At 38.8% G+C, this 22,106-nt stretch overlaps 1 protein-coding gene across 3 annotated transcripts; it reads left to right on the top strand.

Moving 5' to 3' along the window:
* Positions 1-135: 135 nt before the first annotated feature.
* On the top strand, positions 136-21,617 carry LOC116087329. Of its 3 annotated transcripts, none has more exons than XM_031365999.1 (5): positions 136-1,942; positions 12,775-12,849; positions 16,563-16,607; positions 18,122-18,368; positions 21,223-21,617. In XM_031365999.1, exons 1-5 carry the CDS (start codon positions 1,487-1,489, stop codon positions 21,327-21,329), a joined length of 930 nt encoding a protein of 309 aa, XP_031221859.1. In that variant the 5' UTR covers positions 136-1,486; the 3' UTR covers positions 21,330-21,617. The 3 variants fall into 3 exon arrangements, 2 of the variants coding, with proteins under 2 accessions (XP_031221859.1, XP_031221860.1); XR_004117365.1 differs by lacking the exon at positions 21,223-21,617 and adding an exon at positions 2,188-4,031 and having other exon boundaries at positions 1,827-1,942; positions 16,563-16,710; positions 18,222-18,331; XM_031366000.1 differs by lacking the exons at positions 12,775-12,849; positions 16,563-16,607.
* Positions 21,618-22,106: the final 489 nt, after the last annotated feature.

Raw genomic sequence — 22,106 nt, 5'->3', positions numbered from 1 at the left:
GAGTCCTCAGCGTCCCTCCTCATTCAGATAGCTTGGATGATTGCCCCGCCCCTGCAAGCATAACTGCCAGGTGAGGGAGCTCGGGATTGGCTCGGGATTGGCTCGTGCCCGGACCGAGGACAGCCACTCTCTAGCTTTGCTTGATTCCGAGACCAACTGTCACTCGAGTTCTGTGCACTTTGCCTGCTGGACGTGTCCACAGTTCTCGGGAGAGAGAGCCATTCTCCAAGGACACCTATTATCTGCTTCTTGCCAGGAGTCAGCAAGTACATTCGCTGCCCCTTCGAGGGGGAGTAGCCCATTTTCCGTTTCTTGTTCAATTTCCTTAATGACTAAATGGCCAAACGTGTGGATACAGCCTTTTCCATTCAGTTATGAGGCTCCCACAGACATCACTGCAACACTTATGGCATCCAGTTAGACGGTTCTATCCTGTAGCAAGATGGCCTTGAGAGCAGTCTTCTAAGCACCGCTTGCCCTTTCCAATCATGCTGTGCCTTCAACAATTCCTGTTATGGCTCCTGACAGTGGGCACCAGACCAGGTAGCACTCTGAACCCTAAGGAAAAGAGTCCTCAGCGTCCCTCCTCAGATAGCTTGGATGATTGCCCCGCTCCTGCAAGCATAACTGCCAGGTGAGGGAGCTCGGGATTGGCTCCTGCCGGACTGAGGAAAGCCACTCTCGAGCTTTGCTTGATTCCGAGACCAACTGTCACTCGAGTTCTGTGCACTTTGCCTGCTGGACGTGTCCACAGTTCTTGGGAGAGAGAGCTGTTTTCCGAGGATACCTATTATCTGCAGGTTTCTAGCCTCCATGACCTGGGACACCCTTCAGTGTCCCCCAACCGAATATTTATACCCTACCCCAATGGGGGAAGCACTTGCAGGCGTCCTAGCCTCCACCGCCTGGGACTCCATTCAGTGTCCCCCATCCAGATTCTAACACCCTATCCCAATGCGGGAAGCACATGACCAGCAGAGACCTGAGGGACTTTGTTCCTCTGGGGCTCCTTAGACCAACTTGGCCTGAGTTCAGGTGCCCAAAGCCCTGTGATGACCAGCGATTCAAAAAACCTGATGCTCATGTTACAGAAAAGCTACAGAAACTCAAAGCTCGTATAAAGGCTTCAGCCAATAAGAGGACCCTGGGCCCTCTGAGGGATCTGAAAGAGAAAAAGAAATGGACAGTTCCACTTCCTCTGAGGGTTTCTGAGGGCATGAGTAACCCACTAACCAGGGATACCAGACCATCTGTTTTACAGCCTGCCACCAGAAAAAAGAGTGGCCTCAACTTCGGTGCCTATACCTGGGAAGATGAAAAGAAGCCGTCCTATGTCTACTGGGTTTGAAGAACCTATGGATGTTGACCAGTTAGGCACTAGAGTGCCTGGAACATCTAGAAAACACTGTACTAGAGATGCCAGTGAAAATTTCAAAGATCACCACACAGTGCCTGGGACATCTTCTGCTAACTCTTCTGTTGGACAATGTTGACAGATGTTCTGGAACAAACCAAACGTTTCCAAGAGTCTATGGGACATTCCACATCTGCCCAGGAATCCGGAAGACCTCCCACTTGTCCTGAATGGAAAATCATTCCTGTCTCCTCTTTCAGAAGGAGTTTCAAAAGTTTCTCCCCTACTGTACATGTCTCTAATCTTTCCAATTCTCCTCCAAAGCATGTTGGACAAGATCCCTCTGGTCAAGGGGACGTACAGCAGTGCCCATCAGACAAAGAGGGCCCCAAACCTTCATCTCCCAGATGTAAGCTCAGTGATGTCTCATTTCCCCCAAATGTATCAAGTCCTACCACGTCTCCCCAGGAGAGTTCAACATGGTTGACAGCTGCCAAAGCAAGGCAGAGAGCCAAGTCCTCTCAGAAAGAAAGCCAAAGATGTACCCCTTCTCCACCAAAGGGCCCGATGCAATCTGCTTCTAGTAAAGTGAGTTCGGGACCTGACCCTGCTGTCCAAGGGGATTTCAGAACTTCCCCATTAAACCAAGAGGCATTTGAAAGTCCTCTACCATTAAAGTAAATAAGTAAACGTGCACTAGATAAACATATGTATTAAGATTACTTTTCTATTCTATATAATACATATATGCATGCAGTAACCATTAATGGAAAAAGAGATCATGACAAACACCTGTCCCTGACACTATTAATGATTCTCTGTTATGCTTGCAGACAAGAGCCTAGCACAACTGTCCTCTGAGAGGCTCTATCCAGCAGCTGACTGAGCCAGACAGAGATACCTACATGTGAGGTCCCCAACGACTGGAACAGAGGCTAAAGCTGTAACCTGACTTTGATATCTATCCCCCAACAAGGCCGCCTTGCCCGGCTTCAGTGGGAGAGGATGGGCATATACTTGCAAAAACTTGATGTTCCAGTCTGGGGAAATATCCAGGAGTTACCACCCTCTTAGAGGAGAAGAAGACGGGAATAGGAGGAGGGTCTCTTTGAGGGAAGCAACATTTGGGATGTAAATAAATATATATTAAATACACAAAAAATACAGATAACATGTAATGCCTGCTTTACAAAGCTTCCTTCACTCCCATTTATTCTGTTCCAAGCTTGACCATAAGTCTTTACACAATCTTGTTCTTATGACATTGCTTCATATATTCTCATGTTCTCCTTATCCTACATTGTATAAGCATACAATTTGTTCTCATAATGAGATAAGGGGGTAACACAGCAAAGTAATAATTATTAAAATACTTGAAGTTAGATATACCTATTCTGCTAAAACCAGGGAAATATCTTTATGAGCAAAGACTTGGAACACTTCTCTTCCCAAAATACTTTGCTGAGATTTTGGGAGAGATTTTCATATTCAAATTTATATAATATATCAATACCACAAAGTCAGAACATCTATTTTAAAATTAGCACCTTTGAAACCTATAGTATTTAATATTTATGCAAAATCAATTAGTTAAAAAACCCTTTTCAATATATGCCTACATGTTCATATGTGAAAATAACTGCAGCATTGCTTCTCAACATATTCAAATGGGTTTATACAGTCACTTGAAGACTTAATGACAACCATAAAATCTAACCACAGTCTTGTATCAAAGACATAGTGAGAAATGTGGAATAATACCCTGTTTACATGTGGCTGGCAAATCAACCTCTTAGTAGTATTGATTGTTCCATGAAGGGGACAATTAAAATGAGAACTAAAGAGCAATGTATCCACACATAAGCATACAGATGATTATTTAAAACTTTGCAGAACAAAGACATCGAAGGATTTCCAGTCTTTAGTAGTTTCTTGAAGGTGAAGTGGGATCTTAGAATCTCTTCTTGTCAGCTGTAGAGAATTTGTGGATAAATCCTCCCTCTCTGCCCACAGATGGGAAAGTATCAGGGGCAAGAGGAGAAACCAGGTTAATGTGACCCTGTCCCAGACATGGGCGAGATACATTCCTCTTCTTTTTCCTCCTCCTCTTCCTCTTCTCCTTCTCCTTTTAAAATCATTGGTTTGTTATTTTTGTTTCAACTATCACAGCTGAAGAATTGATGTCGACATTTGGCTAAAAAACACAGGATTTTCTAAATCAGCCATTTGGAAATAAGAATTAATCAACAGCACAGAAAATGCTAATTAAGTGAGGGGTATAGTTAAACACACAAAATACCAAAAACAAAAATACAGTTAAAAAACTTTAATATGACCATCTAATTTCCAAAACAGATTAGTATACATAGTTTTAGAAAACAGGGAGTTTTTCCTCAAATGTTTGTGACAAGCCAGGGACAGCAAAAAGTTTATGAAAACATTTACATCCTGCCAATTAAGACTGATCATCAGAGACAGACAGCCATTTTCAGGAGGAATGCTGCACATATTTGACAGGTGAGCAGCTCAGGGTTTGGAGGAACCTGACTGCATCACACAGAACCATTATTCACACTGTTTCTGTCCAACTGAATCATGATGTCATCAGTGTGCTTCTCCTCTTTATCTTTTTGAAGAATGCTGGTTTAATTGCTTGGATAATATCTATTTAGAACAGGTGATGACTCTATACCTGCCTTATAGAAAACTCTGGATAAATGTTATTGGGTAGGGGAGACATAAATCAATACTCCCTAAACATTACTTAATTCTTACTGTGCCAGGTGTAAGAAGTGGTTGGATGAACTTCCAAAATGGATACTGCCTTCACCTCCCCCCCCCAAGCAATGTATAGTTTAGACATCAGGACAGTTATGGTTATTCTTACAGGAGATGGTTTTGAGCATCTGCCATGTATACCAAGCAAGGAGCTTGTAATCCTGTTTATTGATTCTTTTGTCACTATGACACAATACCAGACGAAACCAAGTTAAAGGCTGAAAGTCTCTTTTGCCTTACAGTTTCAAGAGTTTCAATATCATCTTGCTCATTATCAACTTAAGACTGAGGTAAGATTGTCATGGTTGAGGCAGGGTACCTGGCAGAGCACATGACCAGAAGGCAAAAGGAAGAGAATGGAGTCAAGATTTACTTCAAAGGCAACTCAATTACACTCCACTTCGTCTGAGTATGCCAGGCCTATTTAGTGATCAGAGGTGATCAATCCCCCATTTAAGTTAGCACCGTTATAATTTTTTTCCTTTCTTTTTAAAAATTAATCATTTTGTTCATTTACATTTCAAATGATATCCCCCTTCTTAGCTACCCCTCCATAAGCCTCCCCCATCCCATCCCCTTCCCCTTTCCCCTTTGCCTCTATGAGGGTACTCCTCCATCCACTCACTCACTCCAGCCTCACTTCTCTAGCATCACCCTATGCTGGGAATCAAACGTCCATAGGACCAAGGGCCTCCCCTTGATGTCAGATAAGGCCATCCTCTACTACATATGTATCTGCAGCCATGGCTCTCTCTATGTATAGTCTTTGGTTGGTGGGTTAGTCTCCAGAAACTCTGGGTTGTCTGGTCATTTGATATTGTTCTCCCTATGGGGTTGCAATTTCCTTCAGCTCCTTCAGTATTTCCCCTAGCTCTCCCATTGCAGTCGCCATGTTCAATCCAATGGTTGTCTGTGAGTATCTGCATCTGTATAGGTCAGGTGCTGGTAGAACCTCCTAAGGAACAGCCATACCAGGTTCCTGTCAGCAAGTGCTTCTTGGCATCAGCAATAGTGTTGAGGTTTGGTGTCTACAGATGGGAACAGCACTAACCGATACCAGGGATTCACCACATGAGCCATTCGAAGGACATTCAATGCACAGACCACAGCAATGGCCTTTTTGTGTGGACAAAGGGTTTAAATAAGAGAAAGGTAGCAACTCAGTTTATCTAGAATGAGTGCTAAGATTTCAATAGACAGTGACAGGTGACAGGAGAACTCCTGGGATAAGGAATGTCAAGTGGGAACACAGATGTGCTGATTCACAAAGTAAATTTAGAAGACACCATGAGAGATTACAGAGTACGATGAGTGGGCAGAATGTAGACACAAGACCGTAAGTGATAACAACTTAATTTGGATGGCAATATTGTATTAAATTATTTTGGAGAGAAGAAGCATGACCATAGACAGACACTTGAATTATTAATCTTGTCTCAACTGCAAAGCTGGTTTAAAAGGAAAACATTTTGAAAGCTAAAAGGTCAATTTCACATGGCAATTAATTCTTGTGGGAGCCAGGGGTGCCTTCAGTAAGGAAGTAGAAATAGAGATAGAGTTAGATACAGATATCCTCTCAGAGAGCAATGAACAAAGGACTATTTGATACTTTATGGTGGCTTTACAAAATGAAGAAATTGATAGGCTGCTTCCTGTTTTGAAAGTTCACACACTGATTTACAGTTACACATCTTTCAAAAGTAGAGTTTGGCTATAGGATATTAATGAAACAGCATCACTTCTCCTTCATCAGTACAACCCTGATTCCTTTCATTCAGTTCCCTATGTCCTGAGTTTGTTTCTTCCCTGTGATGATTTCTGGTGGTGGGAATTCATTTCACCTCATGGCCTTCTCGTGCAGAGATGGAGGCAATGTACAGTGTTTCCAGAAAGGAACAAATGTCTATCAGATTGTAATATTTCTCCCATTGACCTCATTACACACAATGAACTTGTCATGTAAAGAGATGTTGGTTATCACAGTCTGAAAGAAGTGTCTGGTCCTGTGAAAACCAGGATGTCAGTTGGTGAGATTCATATCTGACATGTACCTTTCCATTGCCTACTAAGGAGTACATTCCATGTGCCAGCTCTGAGATCCATCCTTTTACATCTTTCTCTCATATTCTCAAGTCTTAGCTATTTTCCTATTTCCATATCCTATATACACACAATGCCAGAAGGGAACCTAGTTCCCACTGAGTTTCTTCAAATAAAAGGTTGATGCAATAACAATGCTGCTTGCTTGCCTGCCTTCTCCTGTGCTGTTAGTGATGCTCTTGGTATTTATGGTGTTCTTGCCTCTGTCTCTGCCTTTGCCTCTGCCATCCACCACTGATTCTACATACTTTGGCCTTACCATTCACTGTAGCAGTGACTCTATGACGCTCTAGGCGCATTCTGTCCATCCAACGTCAGATTTCAACTGTTGTGACATACAGATCTTTGGGCTGATCAGTTACTGGGTGCTCAGTCTCTCTACTGAATAGCTATTTTCTAACTGCTTAGTCCATATCATGTAAACTCTTGTAGCAAATTCTATTTAATAATGAATTTTAGTATAATACCTTAATGGTTGTTTTTTTCCTGAAGAATCCTATTCAATAGTATTGAATAGGCATAAGAAAAACTAAGTAAACTGACTTGGGTCTTGTTTAAGTTTGAGTAGCTTGTATCCTGCTATTCTACTAAACCATTTTCATGGAAACTTGCACCTTGTAGACTATTTAGACTATTCCAAGTATGTTAGAAGCTTCACACTTACAGAAACTCTGGTTGTCACCCAGTTTCTCTAACAGCAAGTCTAAGAAAATGAGGACAAAATACTGTGTATCCTATAACCAAAGGTGATAAAGTTAGTATGAGAATTATTCTAATTCTGCTTGTACAATATGTGGGCTATCTGCTAGAATACTGAAATACCTATATATACTTCAATTCACCTTTAAGTTTTTCATTCTATTTTCTTTGGTGATGAATAAAGGATCTAATATTTTTTTAGGAATAATTGAAGTAAACAATCCAATGCTTATGCTTAATTTATTGTCTAATTCTTTTACTTAATTTATTTTCCTTATGCTTAGTTTAATGTCTATTTCTCTTTTATTAATTGGGTATTTATTATGTTGGTGCTAGGTTTGATTTTTAGGACACAATGATGAGTCATTCATTCCTTGTTGGTAGCTAATATCTAGGGGTGGAGATGAAGAGGAGTGAGCACACACACACACATACACAGAGGAACACATATATACACACATGTGTACACACGTATGCATTACAGACAGACAGACAGACACACATGCACAAACACAGACAATAAATATATGCATAGACTACACACACACACACACACACACACACTTATAGAGGGAGAGAGAGAGAGAGAGAGAGAGAGAGAGAGAGAGAGAGAGAGAGAGAGAGAGAGAGAGAGAGAAAGAGAGAACGCCACAATAGAAATACTTGATATTGGCCATTTTAAATGCTTAGTATTAAGCATCCCCAACACATGCTTTTTACAAAACTTGGTCCAACTCTCCGGGTGTTTTATATTTGGTCTGCACCTTTCAAAATGTTGATTTTCATTATGAGACTGGTCTTATTTTGTTTGCTACAAACTGTCTCCCAAGGCTTCCTCCCTTTGCATAGCTACAGCAAATGAAATAGGGGAGAATTGCTTTTCTAGATTTCTAGCTGATTGTTCTTGACACATTGTGCCTTTTGCCTATGGCCTGGATAAAAGAAAATTTGAGGAAGCAAATAGCTTCTTCTGTCAGCCCCTGTAGTGAAGGAAGAGCCTGCCAACAAGGGTTGTAGGAAGGAATAAAAGCTACTGAGCAAATAACTAACAGAATCTGCCATAGTAAATCATAGTGAAGTTACAATACTTAATTTAAATTTTTGGATGCATTAATATGATCATTTCTCATCGATAGTGAGGTCTCAATATTATTTTGGGAAAATTGTACAGGAATACACCATTTGTAATATGCATCTACTGGGATGGTATATGGTTATAATAAAAAAGAGCTCTGTTCTGCAAATGAGATATGATTGCCTCTAATTCCTGGACCACAGACAATTCACGGTTATCATTGTCATCAGCAAGATCATCATCATTACTGTGAATCAATCTCATCAAATAGCATTCACTTGCTTCCTTGCTCACAAAAGATGCTGTATTATTATTCTCTGTTTAGCTCAAACATGTGGGAAATAATACTTTTTGGAAAAATTGGAGTATTGCAAGGATAAATGAGTTCTTGCAGGTGTATTTCATTTTATGCCAAAGAGGAGTTCCCCAAAAGTCAAGTGTGCATTGAATTTTTGTAAATTGAATCAATTTAAAAGGTACTGAAGGAACTTGATATTTAAAAGAATATTGTAGCAAATCTACATTGCTAGGAAGTGGTTTAAGACAGTCTCTGATAAGAGTTTGCTAAACTTGTAATTTTTTTCTGTCATGTTGGGGTATTTTGTAAATTGGTTATGTGATTTGCCTCTTTCTGGGACACATTCTCACAAATCCAAGAGGATATTTATTAATGTAAATATAGTAACATATACTTATTGTTATTGATTTCCTTAGTATTATCACTGTTTTTATTATGTTTTCAGATAATTTCAGATTAGCCATATTAAAAGATTCAAATCATAAATACTCAAAAAATATACAGAAACTCAGAAATCATATATCTAACAATTATCAAAAATATGCTTTGAAAAATTGTATTCAATGACCCTTTCCCCAACACCTCATAGAGTTAGGAATATGGGACAAGGAGAAAATGCATTTCTTGTCTGGATGAAGCTGAAGGGGATGGTTATTTTTCTGAGATCAGCCTCCTCCCTTTCCTTATGATCAGTCCTCTAGTAAGATAAGTCTAAGTCTATTGCCTCTGCAGGCTTGGGAATGCCTGGCAGGCGCTCACTGGGTAACTACTATGTTTCATCTCATTGTCAGATAGCAGATGGTGGGTAACAATAGTCCCTTTCAAATGATGCTCCGTAAGTTAAGCCACTTAGTACCTATGAAGACCTTAGACTGCTGACCCTTCTCTACTATCCCGAGGCAGCAATACCAAAGGAAGATGGTTTTTGACATTGTCTTCTATGGACATTAAACCTCGACATGAAAGCACATCTTTAGACATTTATATCTTTAATCCCACATGTTGATCTGATAATAGATGCCAGGTGGCAGTTCTTGTGGTAAACTGACTTCTCTAATGTCAGGTCCTGAAGGGGCCTCAGAAAGAAGGCTCAGCTATAGGTTCAGAAGGTCCACTTGAAAGGCTGTTTCTCTGGAGTCTATTTAGTTCTAGAACAGTGGTTCTCAGCCTTCCCAGTACTGTTTTCCTTTAGTACAATTCCTCATGTTATGGTGACCTTCAACCATAGTTGGTTTTGCTACTTCATAACTGTAACTTTGCGACTGTGAGTCTTATGAATCCTTATGATGTAGATATCGGACAGGCTCAGTTCAATACCATGCAAACATGAGTACCTAAATTCAGAGCACTAGCACCCACATAAAAACCAAAAGCCAGCATGGTGGCAAGCATCCAGAATCCCCACAGGGGATACCTGGAACTCCTTGGTCAATTAGTCTATGGGAATGAGTGTGCCCCGTATTTGTTGAGGGAATCCTATCTAAAATCTAAGGTAGAACAATACTGGGCAGAAACCCCCTTCTTTGACGGGCATGCAATCATATCTTTATGTTTTCATGTAGTTGAATGAAAACATAGGAACATAGAAGTGTGTCTTCTTCATTTTAAACATGTAGCATTAGCAAGGAAGAATACAGAGGACGCTCCCTGGAACACTCATGCAAGCTAAGAGCTCTTAAGGCATGCTGATACCGCACAATGGCCTGGCAGAGCCAATATTGGGATGTCAATGTCATTTATGTTGAATGTGTATACGTCATTATTCCTTGTATGATGTGTGAACCATATACATATTAAGTGGCTCTTCAGTCTAATGTAGAATTTTTTCAAAATGATTTTGAATTTTAGGCTCTTAATATTTAAGATAGACAAAGAAAAGCTCATCGGAATCCCTGGCGTAGAGGCTATGTTGATACATATCCTCTTCTTGTTGTTCTTTCTAAACCCAATAGTGTGCCATTTTATTTAACATAAACTGTATGTATTGACATAATGCTAAGCCTGCTTTTTAGGGTTCTCTGAGTCAATCAGGCTAGCTCATGTTACATCTGTACCTCTCTCTCTCCATTCATCTCCTTTCCACCCCATTGTTCTGGTTTCCTTTCTATTACTGTGATAAAACACATTGAACAAAAGCAGCTAAGGAGAAGAAAAGCCCCCCTTTCCCTACAATTCCATGTATCATTCCATTGCTGAGGAAACTCAGGGCAGGAACTCGATAGTGCTTCTGTTTGCTATCCAATACAGCGTTACTTCTGACCAAAGAACTGACTGTTTCTGCCAAAGCAGTTTAGCAGGGTGTGCACCTTGGAGAATGCAGCTCGTTAGCAGACTCTTGCAAGCTTCCACATAGCTGCCTTTCTTAGAAGGTTTAAGAACACCTGCTTCAGGATGGTGCCACAGTGATCAGGGTCCTTCTACAACAGTTACCAATCAAGGCAAACCATTGTAGACAAAACCACCATAGACATACTTGCAAGCCAAGCTGATCTAGGCAATTCCTCAATCCAAGCCTTTTTGTCAAATTGACAGTTAAGGCTAATTACTAACCAGTTAAGGCTAATCACTAACCAGGACACCTATCAGACACAGCACTGGAAATGCGTTTTACATTCTTAACAGAAAGATGACAGGGAGACACGAACTCAACATATTTGATACCACAACAAAAATAGCTAGATGATGTTCCATAAAATACTTTTTTTTTTAAAATAGATTTTTAAGTATTTTACTACCCTCATTTTTTTGTGCATGACATCTTAAGTTATAGAGTCTTTGTTCATAAATTTAACTTTTATAACAATATCTAAAGCAATGTCAGTTCCAGAGAGATTAAGAAATATTTTAAAATAATCCATTTTGGAACAAAATAGGTCACTACCTTGGTCTACATACTGATCAAGATATTAAATTCCTTTCAATTTAGTGACATAATTCATCAGTTCAGAGCACTTGGTCCTCTTGCTAAAGACCCAGGTTCAGTTTCCAGACAGCCATGTCCAATGAAATTGTAACCATATGTCCAATGAGATTATAACCATATGTACCTCCAGCTTCAGGGGATTCAACATCTCCTCTGATACGTCCACATTCTCGAGCATACACACCTGTACACACACACACATGCTCACATAGAGACAGACAGACAGGCAGGCACATATTTTAAAATATTACATTTTCATCTACAATAAACTCCATGAGGGGATTATTGCCAGTGTACTTCTATTGATGAGACCATTTTGTCACTAGTTTTGGAGAAAACCTATGAAGTTTGTTACCACTGTTTTCAGTGTCCTTTTCTCTTCTCATTTTCCATATATACTATATACCCCTCCCTTTATAAAGTCAGGGTTTATTGGGTTAGAGTTGAAGCTCAATTGATAGAGTACTTGCCTAACATGCATGAATCTCTGGCTTTCATCCCGGCACCCCATAAAGTGGGCACAGTAATGCACTCCTGTGACCCTAAGCACTCCAGCAGAGGCAAGAAGTTCATAAGTTCAAGCCTGTCTGACACTATAGAAGGAGCTGTAGGCCAGTGAGAGCTAGATTCTCTGTCTTTAAAACAGTCAGAATTATTAACTTAAATACAGGTTTAATATGTTTATTTTTGAAACTCATTTTCTTTCCATAATTTATTACTTGTTTTAAAACAATGTCAAATAATTTAGGTACATTTAGAACAATTGTTTTCAAAACATTTTCCTAGTAGTATGATGCATGTGTGTGCATGCACACACAAAGACACAGACACACACACCACAGACACACACAAACACAAACACAAACACACACACACACACACACACACACACACGAGAGAGACGGGGGGTTTCTTTAATGAGTGTCTAACACTCATTAAATGAGAAAATAAGGAGCCTTGAGTTTGGAACATAAAATCAAGACCTGTTCTCCATCTCCTAAGGGAGATCGTGGATATGGCAAGCTCTGAAAGTATTCCAAGTAGTCTGTCCTAGGCTAAATGTTCACTTTCTTTGCTACAACATATGACTACCTCATGGTGCACATCTGAAATTGTGAATATTTATAATTGTGGAAAAAATTTTAAATTGTGTACAAAAAACAATATTGAATTGTGAAATTTAATTATGCATTTTCATAACAAACAATATATTTAGAAATTCAAGTAGATGGACAACAAAAGAGATTCCATTCTAAAGTCTGCAGAAAGATGCACAAGCCTGCTAAGTTGGGCTTATTTGGATGTCCATATTAGCACATAGAAACAAATAGATTTTACTATGTTTTGTGCTATTTTAAATTGAATGATTTGATTATTTTTCCACTCTAAGTTTCATATCTCACTTTTTTGTTTCTGTACTATGAATATTGATAAGTTAAGAGATATCATTCAAGTTTAGAGTTCAGTCATTTTTGGCAAGACATCTTATAATTTTATAGTCCCATCTTGCCCTGATTTGGGATTGTTTGTTTGTTTTAACCAACAAGGTTCAGGCTTCTGAGGTCTGCGATTTAAAATGCCATCATGAAGATCTGATCAAGATCCTGTGCCAGGGAATAAAGGTATATAAAGTCATTTTTTAATCATCAGGTAAACAACACACTAATTAGTCAAGTGTAGACACACTCTTTGCTATGTAATCGGTCGATTTAGAAAACATTAGCCAAAGATTATTTCTCCCTGAAGATGCAAATCTTGGAGCTCCATCAAGAGAGCATAAGCTAGTTCTGTTTCCTGAGGCACTTAAGCATCCAGCTGAGAGTCAGTTTCAGGGAAAGTACTAGACAAGTTGGGTAGATTTATTAACTCAGTCACTTTTGATTAATCAGGAAACTATTGCATACTAAGCTTCTAAGCTTCTGCTTGGGAGTATATTTTTAAAGGTCATCTTTGATTACAGACTCGGAAAAATCTTGTGCTGAAGTGAGTTCTAGACCACTTAATTTGGAGATTTCTGGATGGTGGCAAGTGGTTCTGCAGGAGACCACCCTAATAAAATGTCTTGGGAAACTTGACAAAGGTGTGGATTAACAAGAATGCTTCAGGGATGAGAGGACCCAGCAGCTAGGGGGTGAAGCTAATAAGTGCATTTTGTTCCTGTTGTTCATCTGTTTGTTGTCTGAGATAACATCTACAAACCAAGCAGACCTTTTATTATGTCTCTGGTATGTCCTTGGACTTCTGAGTCTGCTACCTCCACCTCCGAAGTGCTAACATTATACAAGTAGGTGTGTCATCATCACACTGGGTTTATGGATTTTGTAAATGTTACACTACATTCTATATCTCCAACTTACCTGCATTTTTAAACAAATATGTTGGACTCATCTGATGCACATTTAGGTTCTGGAACAACCAATATGGTTTGGCAGTTTTAGAAATGACCTTGCTCAACAACAACAACAACAACAACAACAACATCAACAAAAAACAGCCCAAACCAGATCTCTAAATTCCCTGGCCAGCTCCTCCTCTTCTACCTCAGATCACATTTTCTTCAAGATAATTATTCTTCACCCCATGGTGGTTTGTAATATCTTGTTGGCTTTTGGTTAATGCAGTCTTTGGGTCTTCCCTAGACTCTGTGGCCAGTTATATACTACGGAAAAAAAAAAGAGAAAAAGAAAAGAAAAATTCTAAAGTGTCCCAGTTGAGGAGCTCTGCATGAAGTTTGCTGAACTGTTGACCCTGTTTGTGTGTTAAAGTTTCAACCCATTTAATTTGCTAAAGTCTGAACACAATTTCACGGTTATCACATCCTAATTGAGGATTTTCCTCTATCTCCCCTTGGATTGCTTGAGTTTTAATTTTATGCATATTGATTAAATGTTCAAAGCTCATGGCTATAAGATACAATTAGAGAATTATTCAAGAGAGCACAGGACAATGTGCCAGATATGTGTTTGGTGCTAAAGATTTTCATCACACAATTGTTTCTTGTTTTTCCTGACTGTAAGCTTCATAGAGGCTAGAAGGAACCTGGCAGCTTGTTCAGTCCTAGACCCTACTTTCTATTTCATGTCTTTTCTATGATCTGGTAAACACCACAACATAGTTTTGAATGAAGGCAGCACTCTAGGAAGCACACCTCGACTCCACTTAGCAGATATGTCCTAAACACTACACACCTGCCAACCAAGCTGAAATTGGCAGCAGCAAACCCTTGAGGGCCTCTGCCTGAAGAAGTGCAAACAACACTTCACTAATATGGCTCTTTCAATGAGTTTGCACTGAAGAAATCCGTGTACTTTGAAAATGATTATACATATGGCCTTTCATATGAATGATGCTCCTTTCTGCTATTTCTCCATCTGTCAGGGAGAGGCCATATTGTCATAAATAACACTAGAGCTTTCAATAACATGGATTCTGTTTTTCCATCAGTATTCTCACTGGCTTGCAACATGGGGAAGCATTAAACCAGTGACAACAAGCAAACAAACACCCCACACCAGACGCTTTTTAGCAAAAGGTTGAGGCTTTTCCCAGTGTTCCTTTTACCTGTACTGTTGCTTATGTTTGTCATCTGCCCAAAAATTCCACCCCTATGCTCCATCAATGACATAAATCTTATCCATACCTTATGATTTAGGGCTGGCTATGTGCTTCTCTCAGGGCAGTCTTCTCTCGGGCCTTGTAGACTCTGAAGACATGATTCTCCTTTGCTCTGTACTCAACATAGCACAGTTCTGATTATATTGCACTGCATTTGTCTCTTGGTGCCTGTGCTTCATCCTCTGGGTAGTTAGTCCTACAAAGGCTGGGTCATGGTTTAGTTGTTATGATATGGCAAAAGCAGTGTGTTTGATCTCTGATTCAATTTCTGGCACAAAATACTCCAAAATTCTTTTAATTTTTTGAGTAATATGGGCAAGTTTTATTATAACACTTTGTGCTGTCACTGTGGTTTCTGGGGCCCTTCTAATCTCCAGAGTGGTAAGAATGTCTTCTGTATGCTGAAGAGATGAGTGGTGGATCCTATCTTACATTGCTTCAATAAGGGAGTTGGCAGTCAGAAGAGCTAGCCATGCAATTAGAAGATTAGAACACTTGTATTCACCCAACTCGTGCACACACACACACACACACGCAGCACACACACATATACACGCACACACACACGCAAGCACACACATACACACACACATGCACACAAACATGCATGCACATATACACACATGCATGCACACACACATGCATACACACACATGCATACATACACATGTACATGCACACACATATACACACACACACACCACACACATATTGGGCTGATAAAGACAATAGCCTGAATTAAACATTCAATGACCAATTGATTAAAACCACATAGCTATATCACCGAACCTCAATGAAACCTAAGACAAAAGTACCTGGATGTCTCTGGATTAGCAAATTTTTCCATGCACTGAGAATGAGGTCCATGGCCTTCTCAAGGGAATAGAAGCTCCCACTATGTAGAGATGCCCAGAACTTCAACCATGGACCTCTTGGTGTAGCGTCTGATTTGTGTTTTATGTTGACTATTAACAGGGACTGTAAAGTCTATGTAAAGTGTTTCTCTGAGTTGGCAAGGCATCATGAGGATAAATTATCAAGGAAAATATAGTTATGCTGAATTGCAATTTGTAGTACAGTCCGACAAAAGGAGGTACATGGTATGTGCCTGTGATTGAGCCAGGCTCACCTGCGGCATTGCTAGCACTAAGTACTGAATATCAGAATTAGAATAGATTACAACATCCAGTTTATATCCACAAAGGATTGGAAATCTGATCATTTTAGAGAACCCACATTTTTGGTGTCAGGTATACTATGTTTATGCAACAGTCTTTACTTTTAGCTGTCCATAACAATATCTCAAATATTTTATATACTCCAAGCTAGGGCTTTTCCCTCCTAACATTGTTACCCTTTCTTTATATGGGAAACTACTAAAGGGGCACTTTTCCATTATGTTATTGGGTATTTTCAAATGGTATTTCAAAAGAATAACACTGAGCCAATGTTAATCAGTGGCACTTTTGTATGTTACAACAAATCACTGACAGAATTAGTGTTATAATTTTAAGGGAAAAAAATTGTGAATTTAGTAATTTTTCAGCAGAGGTGATTTTAAGATTGAAAATATGAGAAAGTATTGTATACAAGCCTTTAATGACAATTTCTTTGAAAGCATGAAATATTGAAGTCAGTTAAGTTTTATTCCTATATTTAAAATGTTTTTCATACAATATATTTTGATCATACTTTTTTTATCTCCCTCAACTCCACCAAGATCTTCTTACTTCTCCACTCGAGTTCTACAACTTTTAAAATAAAGGTAAAATGAAATTACCCAAACTCTATGGAAACAACTACTTGTGGTTTGAAACAGTAGGATGTACATTCAAAATGGCCACATCTCAACTGAATACAAAGACAAGGTGAGGTCCTCTCAAAAAGTATTTTAACAAATGGAAGAAAGGACTTCCAGGAAAATATAGGTGACATTAATACCACACGTGAAAAGGATGAGTATATTTGTCAAAATAAAATAGCAGAAGATATTTCTAAATTAATAACATCTGTCTAACTAATGTGGTTCCAGTTGAATAGAGCATGCACCACAGTAACGCATAACTTCCCATCACACACTTGGACTTCACTACATCTCACTTCAGTCATTCTTCTCATCTCCAGGACAGTCTTGAGGAAGGGCTGTTACATTGACAATGTTGTCTGTAACATGTTCTTTCCTGCTACATCAGTTATCTGCTAAGATGGGCGTGGTATTGGTCCCCTAATTCTCACAATATGGAACTGTCTTCTTCCATAGTTTCTGCACACAGAGCCAATATAGTAATTTTCAAGAGGCTCACATTGTGCAATTATTACAAGCTGAGCATCAGGATCACTGATGAAAATATAACAATGAATGAAGTTCAGTATTTTCATCATGCTTATAGACTATTGAGAAAAACAACATTGATCAACATTATAAAATTGTTACTGTGATAACTGTAATGAAGGGGGAATAGAAGGGTGATGTGAATGTTAGCATGAGAGAATTTATTTTACTCAGAAAAGGCTTTCTGAGTTAGTGATAATGACAGAGCTGAGATTTGAAAGTGAATGAAAAATGGACAGCAAACTTGGTGGAGTAAAGAAAATCTTCAAGACCACAAATATCCCAACCCTTTGACTATCTCACTTAAAATTGGTCATTCTCTGGTATCTTCTGTAAGAAATTCTGGCAGGGAGGGCTTTCCTAAGAAATGAAGGTTTGAGCTAAAACTGAAGGAAATTACAAAGAAAGTCATTCATGAATCTGGCTAGAAATTTTAACAAGAAAGGAAATTCATGCAAAGCCCCAAATGCCCAATATGGGTGGAGAATCAGGAGGCCATTAGCTGGAGCAATGCAGTGAGTTAGGGAAGAGTGAGAAGACAATGAGGAAGGGCAGATCTTGTAGGGCATTTCCATCCATATAGGGCACTGTCAAGAATGAAGGTTTTTTGTTGTTTTGTTTTGGTTTTGTTTGTTTGTTTGTTGGTTGGTTGGTTTTCTTTTTTCTTTTTGAGTGACAGTATGATTTAGTAAAAGATGCACAACCACTTGTCACTTTGGGACACAAGGACTTGGTCTGACTTACATTTCAAAAGATGCAACAGGCTGAGTTGTAAGGTGTAATATTAGATTTTTTTTAAACCTACTTTTAATAAGGGTTCTCAAACTCTTCCACCCCCTTCTTGCCCTCTGTCCAAAAGTAGGGAAGAAAAGATTGGCAAATAGGACAAAGGGATGTGAACCTGCTTAAAAGTAGTCCTTAGAGAGACTCCAGGCTCTGTCTTTCAGGATTCCAGCAGTCAAGTTCAAAAGTGGCAGAATAGCAAACAGGAATCAGCAGCAGTGGCACCATCCTGCAGGAACCACCAAGTCTGTGCTGAATTTTCAGGAGTCAGTGGGAGCATCCTGGACCAGCAGGGGCAGCAGGGAAGTTCTCACCCATCCTCTCTCAATGAACTGAAGATCAGCAAAGATGAAAATGCAAGACGAACAAAGCATTACAAAGCTATCTATGCAAGCATGCCATCACTGTCTGGTGAGTTCTATTTATACTCCCTCCAAACATCACATGTCCTCCCATGGGTCTTGCCTCAGCAAAAGACCATGTAAGTCTGTCTTAGCAAAATACCATGTGAGTATGTATCACCTGACATATCCAGAAACTTCTATTTCTGTAAGGATGTAGAAAACTTGACGAGTTAGAAGCAAGATAACTCTTTGAGTATTTTGTGTTTGCATTTTATAAAAGGAAGATAGAGGTCAAAGATTTTTGTCTGAGTAAAGTAGTGTGGTATACAAGAATGATTTAGGGGTAAGGTTTAAGGTGTTCCTGGAACCAACGTCTTTATTATTTGTTAGAAAAATGCATATATTTATATTTTGCAAAAACAAGATCAGACATATGTGATGTTGGAATTTTTCAGTTTTTTATTCAGATGACCACAGGGAGTCATGACAGTGCTGTCTATAGTGCATTAGTCTTTGTTTCATGAGACAAGGTGTTACAAATTGCAGGCTGATCTCTATTTCATTATGTGGCTAAGGAAGATGATCTTGAACTTATGATCCTCTTGCCCCCACCTTCATAGTGCTGAGATTATAAGCTGTACAAATATGCCCATTTAATAGAGTGCTGGAAACCTAACCTAGGGCTTAATTCATCCCAAGCAAACATTCCATCAACTTAGCCACATCCTTAGCTCTGGGTTATCCTTTTAAAGGCCTAATCCCTTAATCTATTTTTCAGATATACTATATTTATGTAATCTACCTTCTGTTGTCAATATTTTTTAACAAATATGTAAGAAAATATTTTTAACAGAAAGTCTACTATTTACACAATTCTCTGCTGACATGAAAATGATCTTCCATATGTAAAAAAAGAATTTAAGCCAGGTTATTGCATTAGCCTCTTTATTTTTAAATTATGTAAAATAATTTCTTTTTAAAATTAAATTTTTATTTGGGTATAATGCATCATGTCTTTTAATCTCAGTTCTCTGAAAGCAAGGACAGATCTATTCTCTGTGGTGTTGAGGCCAGCACATTCTAAATCATGAATTTCGGGGCAATCAGAGCTGCACAGAGAAACCCTGTCTCAAAAGCAAATTAACTAACTAAATTAACTAACTAGCAACAAATAAATCACACTTTGTCTCTGTGAAATAAGCATGTGGCCACACAAATATGTGCTCATCATATTTGCAGATGCAATCAATATGTTCATAGCCAGAGGCAATATTGTGTGCAGAAGTTAAAGTATTTATATTTTCATATATTAATTTAAAAAAAAATCACTGGACCAGTGTCTTGCTTCACACTTGTGTATGAGGTCTTAATGGTCTTACTGGTCTGATGATGATCTCATATAAATGCCAACTCTCTTTCATAAAGACTTGGGACTAACATTTCTCCCTCATTCCCTTATCTATTACTTTGCCTTTTTAAATAAAGACCTCAGGCTTTCTTTCCAAACTTTCAAGTTTCTCTGGCTTCCTTTGCCATCATACAAAATTAGTTTATCTCCATTTCCTTTCTCTTGAGTGATCTTTGTGATATGGGTGTGCAAGAAGCCGAATTCTATAAGAAAAGAAAAATCCCAAGTTCCTCATGGATCAAGGCAAGCAGTTGTGCCTTCTGCAATGCTTTACAAGGTGAAATCAGAAACAAGAAATTATTCAATTAAGCCTCTGTAGTTCACTGCTGTAGCAACAAATAGGCTATTTTGGAAGCCGTTCTCCAGACTCTGAAGGAGTATTCCCTCAGTACCAGTGAACAGAGTTGTGCCAAAGTACCAATTTTCAAGAGTATTCAACTGCAGAAATGACACTTCTCTATGTGCAAAAGAACCTGATTTTGTTATTTGCTGAGCTAGAAGGAAAGCTCCTTTCTCATTTTGGAAATCAATAAAGCTTTTTCTTCTATTCCATGAGTTATTATAGAAAATGCTACCCATGTTCCACAAGATAACTTGTAGAAGACAATTACTGAGTTGGAGCTAACTTTGCTCTCCTTGTGGGCAGCCATCTCCAGGCTGTGGAGTGTTGAATCTAAAGCTATGAAGAACTTGCACTCATGATTCTAGGCTAAGGTATCTAGCGATTGTAAGGAGTTTATAATGTGGGTATTTAAAGTATTTTGATCTAGAGCCTAGGGTAAGGTCCCTGTGATTGATTTCTCATACCCTAAAATCAACAGAATCCTGATTGAACAGAAGTTTGAGCTAGTAGCTGAAATTTTAATAGTAGTTCATGAGTCATCAAAGAAGACAACTTATATCCAAGAAAGAGATTGTAAGGGCACAAGGAAATCATTCTCTGTGAGTAGTGGCTTTAAGGATGGCCTTGTTTTGCTGTAAGAGACAGGGAACATAACAAAGAACAACCACTGAAAATAACATCAGTGTTCATGCTGTGGGAGAGGCCTCTTTGATATGTACTTGAGAATTTCCCATTATTACATGTGTGCTCTAACATGGAAAGTTATTTATTCATTTTCAGAATTTGCATCTCCAAATGGGTGAAAAATTTGCATCTCCCCTTCAAAGCTGCTTGGGAGATTAAATAAGATCACATATTAAAGTGCCTGGAATATAGCTGGATATACAATATGCATGCAAACGGTGACAGTATGCTTCTGCCCCATTACACAGGCTATCGTGTCTAGTCTCAGAGTGGCCAACCTGTATGCACCCTCTCTGCCTTTGTTAGGAGCACACTGCTGTGAAGAGACACCATGACCAGGGCAACTCTTATAAAGGAAAACATGTATTTGGAAGCTGGTTTATAGTTTCAGATATTTAGCGTATAAATTATCATGGCAGGAAGTATGATGTCCTGCAGGCAGACATGATGCTAAAGAAAGTAAGATTTCTACATCTTGATCCACAGGCAGCAGAAGGAGGAGACTGTGCCACACTGGATGTCACTTGAACATAGGAGACCTTGAAGCCACCTCTACAGTGACACACTTCCTCCAACAAGGCCATACTTCCTAATAGTGCTACTCCCTATTGGGCAAACATTCATTCAAGCATATAAATAAGTCTATGGGGACCATTCCTATTCAAACCACCACACTCCACACTCCTCTTTCTCTTTTCATAAACATGACCATGAGAAGTCACTTTTTATTTTCACTCTTTGTGTGTACTTTCTCACAGAATGCGATGTTAACCACATCATTATATCCATGCCATTAAATAGTATTTATTATAGTATCTATATATGTAATATTAGAACAAAGTAATAGTATTAATATTTATGCATTAAAATAGTTCAGTATATATTATGATAAATTATTTTACACATTATATTTATGCAATAAAATGCAATTAGGAAATGTTTAGTATAAGCACACACATTATTTTTTTTGGAAGTTAGACCAACTTTAATTTTAAACTCAATGAGAAGCACCCACATTTGTGGAGGTGATAAAGAAAAAGAGATAGCCTTATGAACAGAAATGAAAGAGATACAATAGTGACATTGAGGTCCTCTCCAAACAAAATCCACAGTGTAATTTGAGGTGCAGAGAAAGGCAATATTCACACTCCTGTATAGCATCATGTCTAATGTGGAATCATGTGGGCCTAGATATTATAGTGGATGGGTCATATCCTTTTTTCTCCCACCAAACTTAAAATGTAACATAACAATCAGATTTCAAACTTAGAAGTAAGATTTCTCATTCCATATCCTTTATTTGTAGAAGTAAAGTTTTGGGGGTAGATAGCAAGGCAAATTTACTGAGTGTGGTTCTTCACAAATGTTAA

This window comes from Mastomys coucha, unplaced genomic scaffold (assembly GCF_008632895.1).
Source record: "Mastomys coucha isolate ucsf_1 unplaced genomic scaffold, UCSF_Mcou_1 pScaffold13, whole genome shotgun sequence".
Lineage (NCBI taxonomy): Eukaryota > Metazoa > Chordata > Mammalia > Rodentia > Muridae > Mastomys > Mastomys coucha.
Note: the sequence above shows the minus strand (reverse complement) of the source record. Positions and strands in the feature narration are given on the sequence as shown.